At 39.3% G+C, this 15675-nt stretch overlaps 1 protein-coding gene across 5 annotated transcripts in view; it reads left to right on the top strand.

The window, feature by feature from the left end:
- The window catches only part of usp25 (ubiquitin specific peptidase 25), a 113121-nt gene that overhangs the window by 64037 nt on the left and 33409 nt on the right, over window positions 1-15675 (top strand). For all 5 annotated transcript variants that reach the window (XM_042499675.1, XM_042499676.1, XM_042499678.1 and 2 more), the window contains exons 5-6: window positions 3863-4025; window positions 10210-10296. In XM_042499675.1, the coding sequence (XP_042355609.1) occupies window positions 3863-4025; window positions 10210-10296 (250 nt within the window). The remainder of the gene's footprint in view (window positions 1-3862; window positions 4026-10209; window positions 10297-15675) is intronic.

Raw genomic sequence — 15675 nt, 5'->3', positions numbered from 1 at the left:
GTGCAGTCCACACAAATTGCTCCCAATGCTGCTGTGAGAATGATTACTGAATAGCAGATGGCACCTTGTACGGCAGCCTCGGCCACCAGTGTGTGAATGTGTGTGTGAATGGGTGAATGTAACATGCAGTGTGAAAGCGCTTTGAGTGGTCAATTAAACTAGAAAAACACTACACAAATACAGTCCATTAGCAGATGTATTCATTTCAAGATAAGTCGCTTGCTTTGACAACTTATAAAGTAATCCATGGATTTACAGCGGAGGTACATTTTTTGCTGCCAGTAACATTGTTAGCGTTATAAGGTTACACAAGTTACACAATGGATGTAAGCATTCACCTAGAATTTTTTTCGCCTGGTGGTACACACTGAAGTAACGCAATGCCTGATTTATTGACATGGTTAACCTCAGTGCGATGGCACAGGGGATCAGCAAGTTCATTATTTATTTATTATTTTTGTTCAACTTTTTGTCACTCTGTATAAAAACAACACAACAAGGAGAGGATGTCTGAACAAGCTGTATATGTTCACAAAATAGTACATCATGAGCAAAGTGTGCAGAATTCACTGCTGCACTTTGTCTTGCTCCCTAGCTCAGTTGAGAAAAAAGTAAATAAACTTGGTTACATGTTACACAGTGGGTTTTTTTTTTTCTGGATGGTAGCACTATTGTTATTTAGCTAACTTATGATCTTTGTTGCCTTTTCCCCGCTGCAGTAATTAGTGTGTGTATGTATTCTTTTTTTCTTTATTAGTGTGGATGCTTATGCATTATGGACATTATGGTTATGACTTTATACTTTTTAAAATATTAAGTTTTTTAAAACATTTTTTTCCCATTGAAATGTATGGGGAAATTTTTTAAATTATCTTCAACCCACTCCACTTTCAAAGTCTACTGCTTCAGAATACTTTCAAGGCCTTCAACTCTTCTGGTATGATTCAGCTCTTTTGTATCTTTTATGGTTTTTGAGTTTTTGGCGATTTAAGTTTTATGCTCTTTTCAGACGATTTCTGCGTTTATAATGGAGTCAAATATAAACGGAATGTTGGAGGTCACAGCACGTGACATCACTATCAAGCTCCCGCACTCTGGATATCTCTGTCTCTGCTCTTTCACAAAAATTTCTCAAACAAAGTCTGCTGCTGCCAACAGTGAAGGTCTTCATACACAAGTTGTATATCCAAACATAGGTAACTTGTGGACGTTGGAAAAAGGTAGGTTTGAAAGCTGACAACCCAACACAGCTGGCTCAGTGCATCTCCAAAGGAAGGGAGACCCAAAAAATTCCCCATATACTCCAATACAAACTGAGATGAAAAATTTCTGGAAATTTGCTGCTGCAAGCATTTCCTTACACAAGGATTTGGGATATGTAGCAGATATTTTTTCAAGCAAATTTGGTATTTCTGCATTCGTTACGACCTCCTTTCGCTTCCCGTTGGCGACTCCTTCGGAGGCACCTCCGAAGGCCGCATCAATGGTTGTTAAATGGGACAGTCTAGCCTTTCGAGGATTTCCTGGTTGCATCACCAGATGTTCCCGCCTTTACCCCCACGTCAGTTGATTCCTGCTGTCAAGGCGAGAGAGAGAGAGAGAAAGAGAGATGGAGGGGGGGTACTAAAGCAAAGAAATGATTTTATTTTTATATTTATTTGGTTTTTTTAATTTATATTTTGCTGGAGGAGGAGAAGTGCCTCTGTCTGCGTCGGAAGCTGATTTATCTCCAGGCAGCAGAGCCTTGCTCAGCGGGCAGAGCTCTCCTTTGCTGCGGGCAGCACAGCGCCGAGCTGGCTCTACATTCCCATAGCTAGTATGGTAGGTGGCTACGTGTTATCATTATTAATGTCACATATTATGATGTAAATTATCGGATTTAAATGCCTCTCTACGTTTAACATATCTTGCGTTTGATTTTCAAATGAGTAAAAACCCACATTAAGTTAAATCAATGCTCCGCTCTCCGTTCTGTGCAGCCATTATGACGATTACTTTTGAAGATCGCGGGCGTGCTAGGAATCTTGGGAAATGGAAGGCCGCGAAGGATAGTAGTGATGTGTCCTCCAAAAAGAGCGAAAAGAAGGCCGCATTTGTGGGCTGCATAAGAAGGAGCCTTCGAATTGTGACCAAATGGGACAGCCTTCGCGCAGAGCTGTGACGTAATCGACCTTCAAATGCAGCCTCCAAAGGATGCAGACCCTGAAATGGGGCATCCTGATGTGTGCGTGACTTTTCCAATACAAAGATGCCATTTAGTAATTAATGGTCCACTTGGGGCCGCAAATAGGCCATTGATTGGCCCTTGTGGCCCCTCACATGGATGGGGCCCTTAATTGGCCCTTTCTCTCTCTCTTGATCTCTATGTATGTCTTTCTGTGTCTCTCCGTCTTTCTTACTGTCTGTCTCTCTCTCTCTGTTTCTGCCTTTCTGTGTTTTTCTATCTGTCTGTTTCTCTCTCTCTGTCGTGTTGTCTGTCTCAGTCTGTCTACCTGTCTGTCTTTCTATCTTTCTCTCTCTCTTCATCTGACTTTCTGTGTGTCTGTCTTTCTCTGTCTTTCTTACTCTGTTACTCTCTATCTTTCTGCTTGTTTCTGTCTTTCTCTCTCCTTGTATGTCTTTTTTGTCTTACTCTGTCCGTCTATCTGTCTGTCTTTTTACCTCTCTCTCTCTCCTCATCTCTTTGTCTGTCTTTCTTACTCTCTGTCACTCTGTCATTCTCTCTCTGTTTCTCTCTCTCTCTCTCTGTATGTCTTTTTTCCTGTCTCTGTCTTTCTATCTGTCTATCTACCTTTCTCTCTGTTCATCATCTCTTTGTCTGTCTTTCTGTGTCTCTCTGTCTTTCTTACTCTGTGTCCGTCTCTGTCTTTCTGCCTGTCTCTGTCTTTCTCTCTCTGTCTGTCTTTATGTCTGTCTCTGTCTTTCTATCTGTCTGTCTTTCTACCTTTCTCTCTCTCCTCATCTCTTTGTCTTTCTGTGTCTCTCTGTTTTTCTTACTCTGTCTGTCTCTCTGTCTTTCTGTCTGTCTCTGTCTTTCTCACGCTCCATCTCTTTGTCTGTCTTTCTGTGTCTCTCCGTCTTTCTTTCTCTGTGTCTGACTCTGTTTTTCTGCCTGCCTCTGTCTTTCTCTCTGTATCTATCTCTCTCTGTCTGTCTTTTTGTCTGTCTCTGTCTTTCTCTCTCTCGCCATCTCTGTCTGTCTTTCTGTGTCTCTCCGTCTTTCTTTCTCTGTGTCTGCCTCTGTCTTTCTGCCTGTCTCTGTCTTTCTCTCTGTCTCTCTCTCTATATGTATGTCTTTTTGTCTGTTTCTGTCTTTCCATCTGTCTGTCTAACTTTCTCTCTCCATCTCCTTGTCTGTCTTTCTGTGTCTCTCTGTCTGTCCCTCTTACTCTCTGTGTCTGTCTCTCTCTGTCTTTCTGCCTGTCTCTGTCTTTCTGTCTTCCCGTTGTAATATTTTGACTAATTGGTGAAAGGTATGGCTGTAAAATGGAGGTGGAGTGGGCCCTTGTTTGGCCCTTGTGACCAATTAAAGTTGCCAGTTAGTAATTTATCTGTATGAATCTTCCGTTATCTGTATGAATGCAAAAACAAAAAAAAGCCCTAAAGAGTTTGCATTTCTCAGATAGCTTCCCAGTGGGCAGTTCCACTCAGGGAGTCCCCAGAACTGTTTATTCCCAAAACACCATATGTTGCTTTGGAAAAATATTTAAGAAGTTGAACTGATCATCTTCTACCCCCACTGGGCTGGATGTATCAAATGTAGTGGTAGAAACTGCTGAGATCATTGGTAGAGAAAAATCATTGCATTGAACTGAATTGGATTGTGTTTCACTCTCCTTCTTTTTTTTTTTTTTTTTTTTAGAGTTTTGGAGGCCAGCATAGCAGAGAACAAAGCAAGTCTGAAGCGGACCCACACAGAAGTATGGAACGATTCACCCAACCCGCATGACAGAAAGAGGATAGACACCTGCCCTGTTGGGCTGAAAAATGTTGGCAATACCTGCTGGTTCAGTGCTGTCATACAGGTGGGCACGCACACACATACTCACTGATCTGTTTCTTTCTTTCACTATATAGCATTTCTAGACTTTTCTGATGTGCCTTAAATATTCTCCAGTAAACTTCTTTAGGCACGGAAATGAATTGATACAGGAATCTGCATTTTAACCTGCTTCAGTCATCCTAAGTGGTAATGGATAACAGTCACCTTAATGATCTAAGCTGGAAAATATTAGACATGACTTAGTTTCTTGTATGCTGGTGGAGTCTATGGTAGAATGTGATCTGAGCTTAATAGTGCAGTATGAACACTGGATATACCATTACAACAGAATTAAACAACTTTTTGTTATCTTCTCAAGACATCAAAATCTTGACAACCTTTTAGTTAACTTTCAAGTACAAAACAGAAATAAAACATCATTACCATAAGTTTGAGTTCAAGACATTTATTTGTTCTAATGGGGCAATTGGTTTTGCTGCAGTACCAATAAAAAACAAGGGCTAATCACACAAGGTAAAAAATATGGATGCACGATATATATCAGGATGATAAATTATTGGCAGATAGAGGGACATTTTTATTACTTATGTATTATTAAATTACATATTAAATGACAGCCAATAATAGGGCAGATAATGCATTTATTTCTTTAATCAGGTTGGGCCCATTGAGATTAAGAATCTCTTTTCCAAGGGAGACATGGCCAAGACAGTCAGCAGTGAGGACACAAAGTTGCTGACAGTGACACAAGGGGAGACAAAATACAAATCACAAGCACTAAAATTCACATTAGAAGATAACTATCTTTGAGTCATAAGAGAGCTTTCAGGGAGTCACTTGTCCAACCAGGCATGCTAAAAACATTGACATCCTACAGAATCTGCTTCTAAGTCTTTCATTTTAGATGTAAAGAATTGCAGGGTGAGGGTGCAGAATACCCAAAAGCCCTTTTCCCAATTTCTGTCAGAGTGTTTCAAGTATATCTAGCTGAAGCATGGCAGAACCCCTGGAACCACGCCAACCCCAGAACCACACCCATTACAGGAAATGAGTAGCTGCAGCCTTTTTTCCCCCTCAAACTTTATTGAAAAAAATCAACACACATGCATTTGATAACTTCATAATTTATCTTGAATAAAAAAAATTACACAGGGCCAACTAGAAAAATATTTACTTTCACTATGAAAAAAAGTGTAGATAAAATAGAAAAGAAGAAACATAACTAAATTAGACCTCCAGAGTCTGCTAACAGATAAAATAAAACTGAGATGTTTGAAAATGTAGTAATTTTTGTCAAGTTTAGATTTTCAGTAGTTGTGAAGTATGCTTTAAAATCAGTGTCTCAAAAATATAAAAGGAGGGTAGCCTTTACAGTCATATCAATTTATGTCTATAATATTTGTTAAAGTATAAGTTATTTACCTATTTCTCGTCAGCCGAGAAATTAGGATTTTTAAAAAAAAATTTAAAGATTATTTTTGGGACAGTTTAAGCGTGAAAGGGGGAGAGAGAGAGGGTGCGACATGCAGCAAAGGGTCGAGGACGGAATCGAACCTGCGGCCGCTGTGGTGAGGATACAACCTCTGTATATGGGGCGCTGCTCTATCCACTGAGCTACCAGGCACCCTGAAATTGGGATTTTTAAAAATGAGCAATATATCCATCTTTGTTAGTGTGACTTCAAAATATTTTGAGAAGTATATTTGTAAATCAAACCAAAAAGTGGCATGAAGACAATCTTAAAACACATCCTATCGTTTCTCCTTCATAATTATTATTAAAAGTGCATCTATTGTTTATATTTGGGGAAAAAATAACAGCTAATAACATCTTAACAACACATCTTAATTTGGGTAATACCTGTATACAATCTTTATAAAAGTACGAGGTTACAGAAAGATAGTTCTGTTGTTTTCTGTTGAAGTATAACGATCTATATTTACATTTAGAAGTAGTAATCTGCTAAATGACTTCTAATATAAGCCTCAGTGCACTTTCTATCAGATAAAGAGATCTCATTAATAGTTAATAATTATACTCTTGAAAATATTTATGACAGACATGCAAAACTGTTGCAAGCCAGAGGAAAGAAATGCAAGTTAACAGTTCTAGCAGCAGCGTTACTTTATACATTTTAACACCAAGGATCTGTGGTGGCACAACCAAAACCATAATATCCTGCTTTCCTGGGATACAGGCTAATGGCACAGGAAGGTGTGAATTTTGTCAGCCAATTTTGGATGTTGGAACTTGAGTTAAAAAACTTTTTTTAAAAAAAAAAAAAAAAAACAGAAAAACAACTCTTCTTACTTTAAGGCTCTTCTGAATTTGTCCTTATTGCTCAAGCTTTGGTGTTCTTCATGGAGATTCTTCATCATGCAGTGCTTCAATAGTTTGGTTCTCAGTCACCTGTGGCATCAATAAACATTATTGTGACAGTATGGGGAAAGATGCAATGGTCTGTAAGACAATAAAATATTATTTACATTTGAAATTTGATATTCAAAATTCATAATCCCTTTTAAAAAAGTGGTAATGGTGAAGGTATCAATGTTTAAATGTACACATCACTTAGAGCAATTCCTAAATCACATGACACTGTCAGTAACTCGAAAGAACTTTCAACTATTTCAACTTTAACTTTCTGTATTCCTTCAAATGAATAGTATTTTAGTATTCAGTTTATCATTACCTGTATGTTACTTGTTATATTAACATTAGATAAAGCACATCGTATGGGGGATTGGTAATGTTTACAAGGTTGCTCGAAACAGCATAGGACTACCAGTAAACAAGCCTAATTTTGGGATTAAAACACACAAAAAGAACACTATTCACACTGCGCAAACAGTCCTGAAAACGTCCAAAAAGCAAAATATATCGCTAAATAGTCTTATTTTGCATGGTTTTCAATTATTCATTTTCTGCAGAGTGAAGGGAAATTTGTTTTGTTTCAGTATAAGTATCCAATTTTTTGTTTTAATTTACTTGCAAGTATTTCAGTATGAAATTTAAATGTAAGTTTCTGACCTAACCAGATGCCCAGATATTTGTATTCTGAAACCCTTTCAATACTGTCTTCTGTCATGGTGGTGACATGTAAACTGTCATCGGCAAAATTTCTGGCTCTTGAGAATATCATGTATTTGGTCTTTTCTGATTTAAGATTGAATAGTGAATGTTGTAGTTTGTCAAAGGATTTCAGTGGCTGAATGTTCAGTGTTAGAAGTGCAATACAGAACTGTATCATCAGTGTAAAGATGTGCTTTACAATTTGTTATTGTGGATGTAATGTTGTTAATATAAATAGTAAACAGTACAGGACCCAGTATTGAACCTTGTGGAACCCCCTTAGTTAATGGTGAAAATGCAAACTGATAAACTTTGTTTTTTTGCAAATATTCACTCATTTTGAACAACTGTTTCCACCTAATTGCAGCACTCAAACATCAGACCAAATGAGTCCTCACCAAGATTGAAAGAGAGACTGAATAAAAGACATTGAAAATTTAGTAAAAGGTGGTATAGAGTTAATATAATTATCAAAAGACCATTGTCTTGGTCTTTGGTGTCTAGATGAGTGCTGCTCAGTTCATCAGCGTAGCTGCTCTAAAACCACGTAACAAGGGCACTGAAATAAAGAAAAACAGGTTCTGCACCATGTAAGTTTTAGTTTCAGTAAAAGAGAGAAACATGAATTCAGAAGATATATGGTTGTTTTTCTCTGTTTAAGAAGTGAAATGTGTGCAAGAATATTAATTTTTGTTGACATCTTGTGAGTATGTTGTGTATTGAGTAGCCTGAAAATCCTGCAGAACATATACGTATATCATATACCTCAATGAAATTCCGGGAAGGTATAAAAAAATAGATACCGTCCAAGCCTTTGTCATACATGTATTTACAGGACTGGTTAACTCGTTCTCTAACCTTCTACTAAAATAACTTCCCACTGTAAGATGGGAAGAACGCAGTCAGTTTTCTAAACATTTAAGACTGGTTTCCTTCAACCTTAATGGCCATCTTCTATTTCTGATTTCTGTTACCTGAAATGTGAAAGAGTAAGAAGGTAATAAGTGAAGCAAGTCAGATTCTATGGCTAGTACAGTCCTGCTCACCATTATTGGCACCCATGAAGTTCAAGTACATAATGTGGAATATCTTCTGAAAAAAATTAATCAAGTGAAACATTTTCTTCTATAGAGAACTTGTGTTTGATACGAAAGAGCAAATGATAAACAACAATTTAAAACAATAAACAATGGGAGGAAAAAATAGAAAAACTTAAAGCGTCCTGTGTCACTGGTATTGGCACCCTTTCCTGTAAATCAGTATGGAAACACATTGTGACTCACCTTTGGTAAATCACAAATGAGAATCACCTGTGATAAATTGTCTGTGCCCATGTGACATGAATTAACCAATGAATGATGACGTCCGTGTTTTAAAAAGCCACCTGTTATCCCCTGTTCCTTTGTCACAATGGTGAAGACAAAGGAGCTGTCTGAGGACATCAGAAGTGCGATAATTCGCAAACACAAGACCTCCAAAGGGTATAAGGCCATCTCCAAAGACCTTGGTATCCCTGTTTCAAAGGTCCGTAATGCGATTAACAAGTTTCACAAGCATGGAACTGTCAAGAACCTCCCTGGACGTGGGGGGAAGAGAAAAATTGATGACAGAAGTCTTCGAAGGTTGGTGCGAATGGTGGAAAAAACACCATGTCAAACATCCAAAGACCTGAAGGCCAACCTGGAACAGTCTGGGGTCATGGTTTCAACAAGTACCATACGCCGCACACTAAACCAAACAGGGCTTTATGGGCGAAGGCCAAGGAAGACACCATTCCTGAGGCAAAGACATAAAAAGGAACGACTGATCTTTGCCAGGGAGTACCTGGACAAACCACAATCCTTCTGGGAAAATGTTCTGTGGACAGATGAAACAAAAATAGGGCTTTTTGGCAATGCACACCAACAGTTTACAGACGGTGCAATGAAGCTTACAAGGAAAAGAACACCCTCCCAGCAGTTAAGCATGGTGGAGGATCCATAATGCTGTGGGGCTACTTTGCTGCATCTGGTACTGGAGGCCTTGATCGTATCACAGGAATCATGAAATGAGAGAATTATCAAGACATTCTAGAGCGACATGTCCCACCCAGTGTTAGAAAACTTGGTTTGAGTCGAAGATCATGGGTCTTCTAGCAAGACAGAGACCCAAAGCACACATCCAAAAGCATGCAGGAATGGTTGAAAAGGAGAAAATGGACTGTTTTAAAATGGCCAGCAATGAGTCCTGATCTCAATCCGATTGAAAATCTTTGGTATGAGCTGAAATCTGCCATTGGGGAAAAGAAACCTGCAAACATTCAAGAGCTTGAACAATTTGCAAAGACAGAGTGGGAGAAAATACCAGCTGAAAAGTGCAAGAAGCTTATACATGGCTGCAAGAAACGTTTGGAAGATGTCATCACTGCCAAAGGGTGTGCAACCAAATATTAAAGAGGGGTGCCATTATTGCTGCACATGCTGTGTTTTCTATTTCTCCTTTGAAATTACAATATGTAAGTTGAAAAAACAATTTCCTTTGTGAAATTACTTTGGACCTCCATTTAAAAGATCCTGATGATATAAATTTGGTACATTTCCATTTATTTCTGAAGATATTGTAGAGATTATGCAAAAAATGAAGGGGTGCCATTAATGGTGAGCAGGACTGTATCTGACATGCTCCCCCACTTTCAAAAACACTCAGCAAACTACCAGTAACTTTAAATTTTACATGGCATTAACTTCTGTGGGACTCCAGCTTCACAGACCTCCAACAACAACAAGCACAGATAATGGTGTTTTCAAAAGGACCCATTACCAATAGTGTAATTTGCATCCTTTGGTCACTGGCGTGTCTTTGGTCTGGAAAATAGTCTCCATGGTCTGTCTGTTGCCAATCTGGGTCACAACACCAAATTGTTGAAGAAATAAATTAATTCCAGTCCAGAAGTTTTCTGTGAGGATGTGAGTTTAATGAATATGCTGCCACACAGCAGAGACAGGAGCCACATCCAATCCAATCACAACAGCCACTATATCTCAAATTTTACTTTTACATGTAATTTTTGGTTTCAGTATATTTACCAAAACATGAAAAAAATGTGCCTTTATCGTAGAATTTTACTTACATCTTTTTCCCTCTTCAAACTCTAGTCTCTGTTCAACCTGTTGGAGTTCCAAAGGCTGGTGCTCAACTACTCACCGCCAGCCAGAGTCCACAACCTGCCTCGCAACCGAAAGGTAAGAGCCCTACTTTTCTTCCCCGCAGCTCTGAGTTAAATGAAGCAGCAATAACAAAGGGCGTCATTCACTAGATATGTGCATGGAAACATTCTTACTCTGCGCATGAAATAAGTGTCCCCAAAAAATTATCATCGGATTCATGACATGTGCATACCAGCTGATTTTGTTCTTACCTCTGTGCATATGTTGGTGAATCAGGATCATTCTAAACTGGCAGGCTCGTACACGCAGTCCGCAATTAGCATACTGCCATGCCCCCTTTTCTCTCCATAAGGAAATCCATTTGCCCAGAGTTTGATCATGGAGGAAGCATTGAGGTTGTGTTATTATTATTGGTATGAGTACTGTATTTCCACATTTATAAGCACAAATTCCACTCATTTATGAAGTCGTACAATCTCCTGCATTGTCAACAACACGGTCCTGGAAATATTTCAAAATAAAATTCCTTTTGTCAACAACTGATGGGAATCTGTCCACAGAGACGTCAGTGGGCTTTTATTTTGAAACGGAAGCAGGGAAGTTTGAGTAAAACAGATAACTTTGTATTTCCTCATCTCTGTGGCAGAGAGAGACTTTTAAACTGCAGTAAAAAGTGGTATAGATTCAGTATAATTATCAAAACATAATTTTTACTGTGTATTTCTGCTGACAACAACATGCAGCACATGCAAAAATCATTGAGCCACCATTTCTCTAGATGTGCTGTGGCTGACATGCAGCTCAGAAGCGCCTGACAAGTGCTGATCATGCAGGCAGTGTGAATGTTCTTCCGTGTGCAATGTAAATCGGGCCTTATCCTTAGATATCTAAAACCAGAAGTTGACCACTTGAAAAGGAAAATTGTTCATTATATCTGTGTTATTGAGGATTCCAAGAGGCATAGCTTTAGTTTTACTAACTCACCATCAGTTGAAGCTTTAATTTGTCAAGTCTTTTGCACGGCACATTTACTTGTTTACTTTGGAACAGCGTCCTCTGGTGCTTCAGGCGTACGTGTCAAAGTGGAAAGCTTTCCCACCTTAAAGCGTGGCAAGCTGGAAAACCACGAGAAACTGTGTTCTACAGACAGAGACACAGAGAAAATGGGACTCGGTAAAAGAATCGCAGCTGCGTCCACCTCGCTGCTTTTGCATAGCAAGATGCTGAATGTCAAGTCAAGTCACTATTATTTATAGAGCCCATTATCACAAAACATGGTTTGCCTCAGAGGGCTTTACAGTGTATGACATCCCTCTGCCCTTAGACCCTCACATCACCCAAGAAAAAACTCCCGAAAAAGAACCCCTGTAACGGGGGGGGGGAAAAGGAAGAAACGTCAGAAAGAGCGGAGAAGATGATGAGGGATCCCTCTTCCAGGACGGACAGAAATGCAATAGATATCGTAAATAACAAATGAAATACAATTGTGGCAAAAAGGAAAGAGAAAGAGAAAGGGGGGAGGGGAAGGGAGGGGAAATAAGGCACAGAGAGCCACATCGTGAAAACAGACGCATGTCATATTACAATAACGATAGGTGTAACATTATGAAATGCACTCTATGATGATATTGTGGGTGTTGATAAGAGTCTCATGCATATATTGATAGGGAGGTGTCCAAAGGCATGATCACAGCGGGGGGTACAGTATCAATGCAGCCACAGCACGAGCACAACCAAAGGCAGGGTCACAGCACCAGCACAGATATCACCACGATCAGGCACAGCCAGGGTTGTGGCCAGGATCCAGCAGAAGCTAGGAAACAAGGGAGCAGGAATTCCCCGGAGAGGCAACAGGGTTAGCGTAGTGTAGTTCAGCAGAGCCAAGGTGGTGAGCAGTAGAAAGGATAACCACTCAATGAGGATCCTAGAGTCACTGATCAGCAATTACGACTTAAATATGAATGCCAGAGAGCAGTAATAGAAAAGAAAGAAAGCGAGAGGAAGCAGAGCCAGAGTGGCAGGTCTGAACAGACTCAAAACCACCCCCGACAGATCAGGCCAAAAGCTCTGCCACCTCCCCCTCCTCCCCGTCACACGGACGCAGATTTCAACTGAGCAGAAGAAACTTGTGCTTCAGGAATATACACATTAACGAAACTAGGGTCACTAATCAGCTATTATGGCTTAAACCTTGGTGTCCACTGAAAGAAAAGCAGAAGACTATGTAGGCTGTCTATGGGGTTCAGCCATCTATCTATGGCTGACCCCCATAGACAGTCCCCCGGCAGGTTAAACCTATGCAAGCCTAACTATGGGCTGGTCCGGGCACTGAGATCTAAAAGGATTAAAACAGAGACCAGACCTGAATAAGAAGCAATCAATAAGTCGTTATTAATTTTTACTAGTGCCGTCTCTGTACTACGATGACTGACTGAAAGTCCTCGAATAAACTATTATTTTGGAGAAAGTCACAAAGCTGATGAGCAACCACTTTCTCAAGGATTTTAGAAATAAAGGGTATATTAGATATTGGTCTATAGTTAGCTAAAATCTCAGGATCGAGAGTGGGCTTCTTTAGAAGAGGTTTAATGACAGCTACTTTAAAGGACTGTGGTACATAGCCCGTTAATGAAGACGCATTGATTATATCTCATAAAGAATTGTCTAATAAGGGTAAAGCTTCCTTAAGTAGCTTAGTTGGGATGGGGTCTAGCAGGCATGTTGATGGCTTAGATGCAGAAATCAGAGTAGAGAGTCGGCGAAGGTCAATGGGGTAAAAACAGTCCAATAAATTCCAGGCCTTGCTGCCATATCCAAGCTACCTGTGTCCGGGGTCAGGTCAGTTAGGGGCAAGTGGTGATGGATTCTATCTCGAATATTTATAATTTTATCATTAAAGAAACTCATAAAGTCATCACTGCTTAGGGCCGAAGGAATACAAGGCTCTATGGAGCTGTGACTCTGAGTCAGCCTGGCTACAGTGTTGAAAATAAACCTGGGATTGTTTTTATTTTCCTGAATTAATGATGAGTAATAGTTTGCTCTGGCATGGCGGAGGGCCTTCTTATACATTTTAAGACTATCCAGCCAGACTAAATGGGACTCTCCGAGGTTGGTTGAACGCCAGTTTCTTTCAAATTTTTGCGATGTTTGTTTCAATTTGCGGATCTGGGGGTTAAATCATAGGGCTAATTTTCTTTGTTTCATTATTTTCTTCTTGAAAGGTGCATCGGAGTCGAGAGCTGATCGCAGTGAGCCAGTAGCACTATCAACGAGACAATCAATTTGACAATGACTTAAGTTGGTGAAAGTATTCTCCGTCACTGTAAGACATAGTAATGATGTCAATGCAGAAGGAATCAGTTTCTTAAATTTAGCCACTGCTGAATCAGATAGACATCTAGAATAGTAACTCTTACTGAGGGGCTTGTAGTTGAGTAATAAAAAATTGAAAGTTGTTAAATAATGGTCTGACAGAGCAGGATTCTCGGGGAAGACTAATAAATCCTAAATATCGATGCCGTATGCTAGGACAAGATCTAGGCTGTGGTTGTAGCGGTGGGTGGGTTTATGTACACACTGACTGATGCCAGTTGAATCCAAAAGCGTGGAGATAGCAGAACTAAGGCTATCACTATTAACATCCATGTGAACGTTAAAATCCCATATGATAATTACTTTGTCTGATTTAAGCACTAAACTGATATAAGCTCAGAAAATTCAGATAGAAATTCAGAGTATGGGCCAGGGGCGTGGTACACTATGACAAATAGAATTGGCTGTCGAGTTTTCCAGGATGGGTGAGAAAGACTAAGAAAAAGGTTTTCAAATGAACTATGGTATAGCTTAGCCTTAGTGTGAATTGCTAAGCTTGAATCAAAAATAGCAGCGACTCCCCCTCCTCAGCCAGTGTCCCACGTAACGTGACTATTTATATGACCAGGAGGAGTGGATTCATTCAGGCTAATGTACTCATCAGGACAAAGCCAGGTCTCAGTGAGGCAGAATAAATCAATATGATTATCCAATATTTAATCAGTGACTAAAAGAGCTTTGGTTAATAGGGATCTAATGAGAAGAGTCCACATTTAAAAGAGGTTACTTCTTCAAACAGAAGACACAAACAAGGACTGCAGGCCTAGTAAATCAGACCTGCAGGTGTGTTGACTCAGCAGAGATCACTTGAAATAAGAACAGTTGATCTATGAGAGAATAAATACTTGAAAGAAAAACAGAATGCCTGAGAGCATTACTGCACTGTATGCCATTACTTTTTTATTTGTCACTTGGGGCCTACATTTTATGTTTTCCTTCACATAAAAAATACATTTTCATCATAAACTGATCCTTAAAAAATCACCAGAATGCAGGAAATGGAGTGTATGACACCCAATATTTGCTTCATGTGTGAAGGGTAGCCTACATAGTATTTTGCTTTTCTTTCAGTGGACACCAGTGCCAAATTACAGTTTTCTAATTTGCTGCTGTTTGTGATACACGACAGGACCAAATTAAAGTTTGGATGTCAAATTACTAAACGTTTGTTTAATGCTCATAAACATAACCTCTGTTCACACTTAAAAACTAATGAAAATAATATTCCAATTCTAAAATCAAATCTGCTAGTTGGCATTCATTGGCATGTTTTTGTTATGATATATAACACAAAATAATGAATAACATGAATATTCAGTTAAGACAGCTACTCTTTAACTGATGGGGGCAGTTAGGGACCTGGATAATGGACGGGGCAACACAGTAAAGGTTGAGAACCACTGAGCTAGAGTATTTAAATTTCATGGCTGCATTAAATAACTGCAGCAGTGGTTCTGTGTGAAATGGTGCTGGAATCTCATAATTGTATATATTGCGTTACTTGTTTGGCAGGATTCAAAAGCATGTTTTACAAATTGCAGTTTGGATGTGTGACTAGGCTGCAGCATGAAAAAAATAAGCTAGCTTGATTTCCAGAGAAGATGTGCGGTCTTCACCATCAGAAAGGCAGCTCCATGCATCAGTTATTCTTTTTGTTTTATCAGTGCAGAAGCTCATTCTGTCCAGAGTTGACTGTAGTTCTCTGAATTTCAGCTCCATTAAAATGGATGTCTTGGGCAATAATTCTAGTAACATTCTTCTCTGGCAGTGTGCTTTCTCCATCATCCATACTTTTTTTTTCCTTTTATTGTGAAATGAAAAACATTAAGAAAACAGAATTAAACAAAAACAAAGAAAATTAAAGCTGCAAGCAGTGATGAGCTGGCCGTCACACCCCCACATATGTCGCAGTTCCTTGCAGTGGAGGGGACACAGTTTCCATGTCATCTTGATGTACATCATTTATAGACCAAAACATGTAAATCCAATGATAAACGTCCCTCAAGGCTTGCGAGACATCAAAATTGTACACCACACATAACAGGAAATTCGTTAAGTGTTGGTTAAAGTTTTGCGCGG

Source organism: Plectropomus leopardus, chromosome 13 (assembly GCF_008729295.1).
Source record: "Plectropomus leopardus isolate mb chromosome 13, YSFRI_Pleo_2.0, whole genome shotgun sequence".
Lineage (NCBI taxonomy): Eukaryota > Metazoa > Chordata > Actinopteri > Perciformes > Serranidae > Plectropomus > Plectropomus leopardus.
Note: the sequence above shows the minus strand (reverse complement) of the source record. Positions and strands in the feature narration are given on the sequence as shown.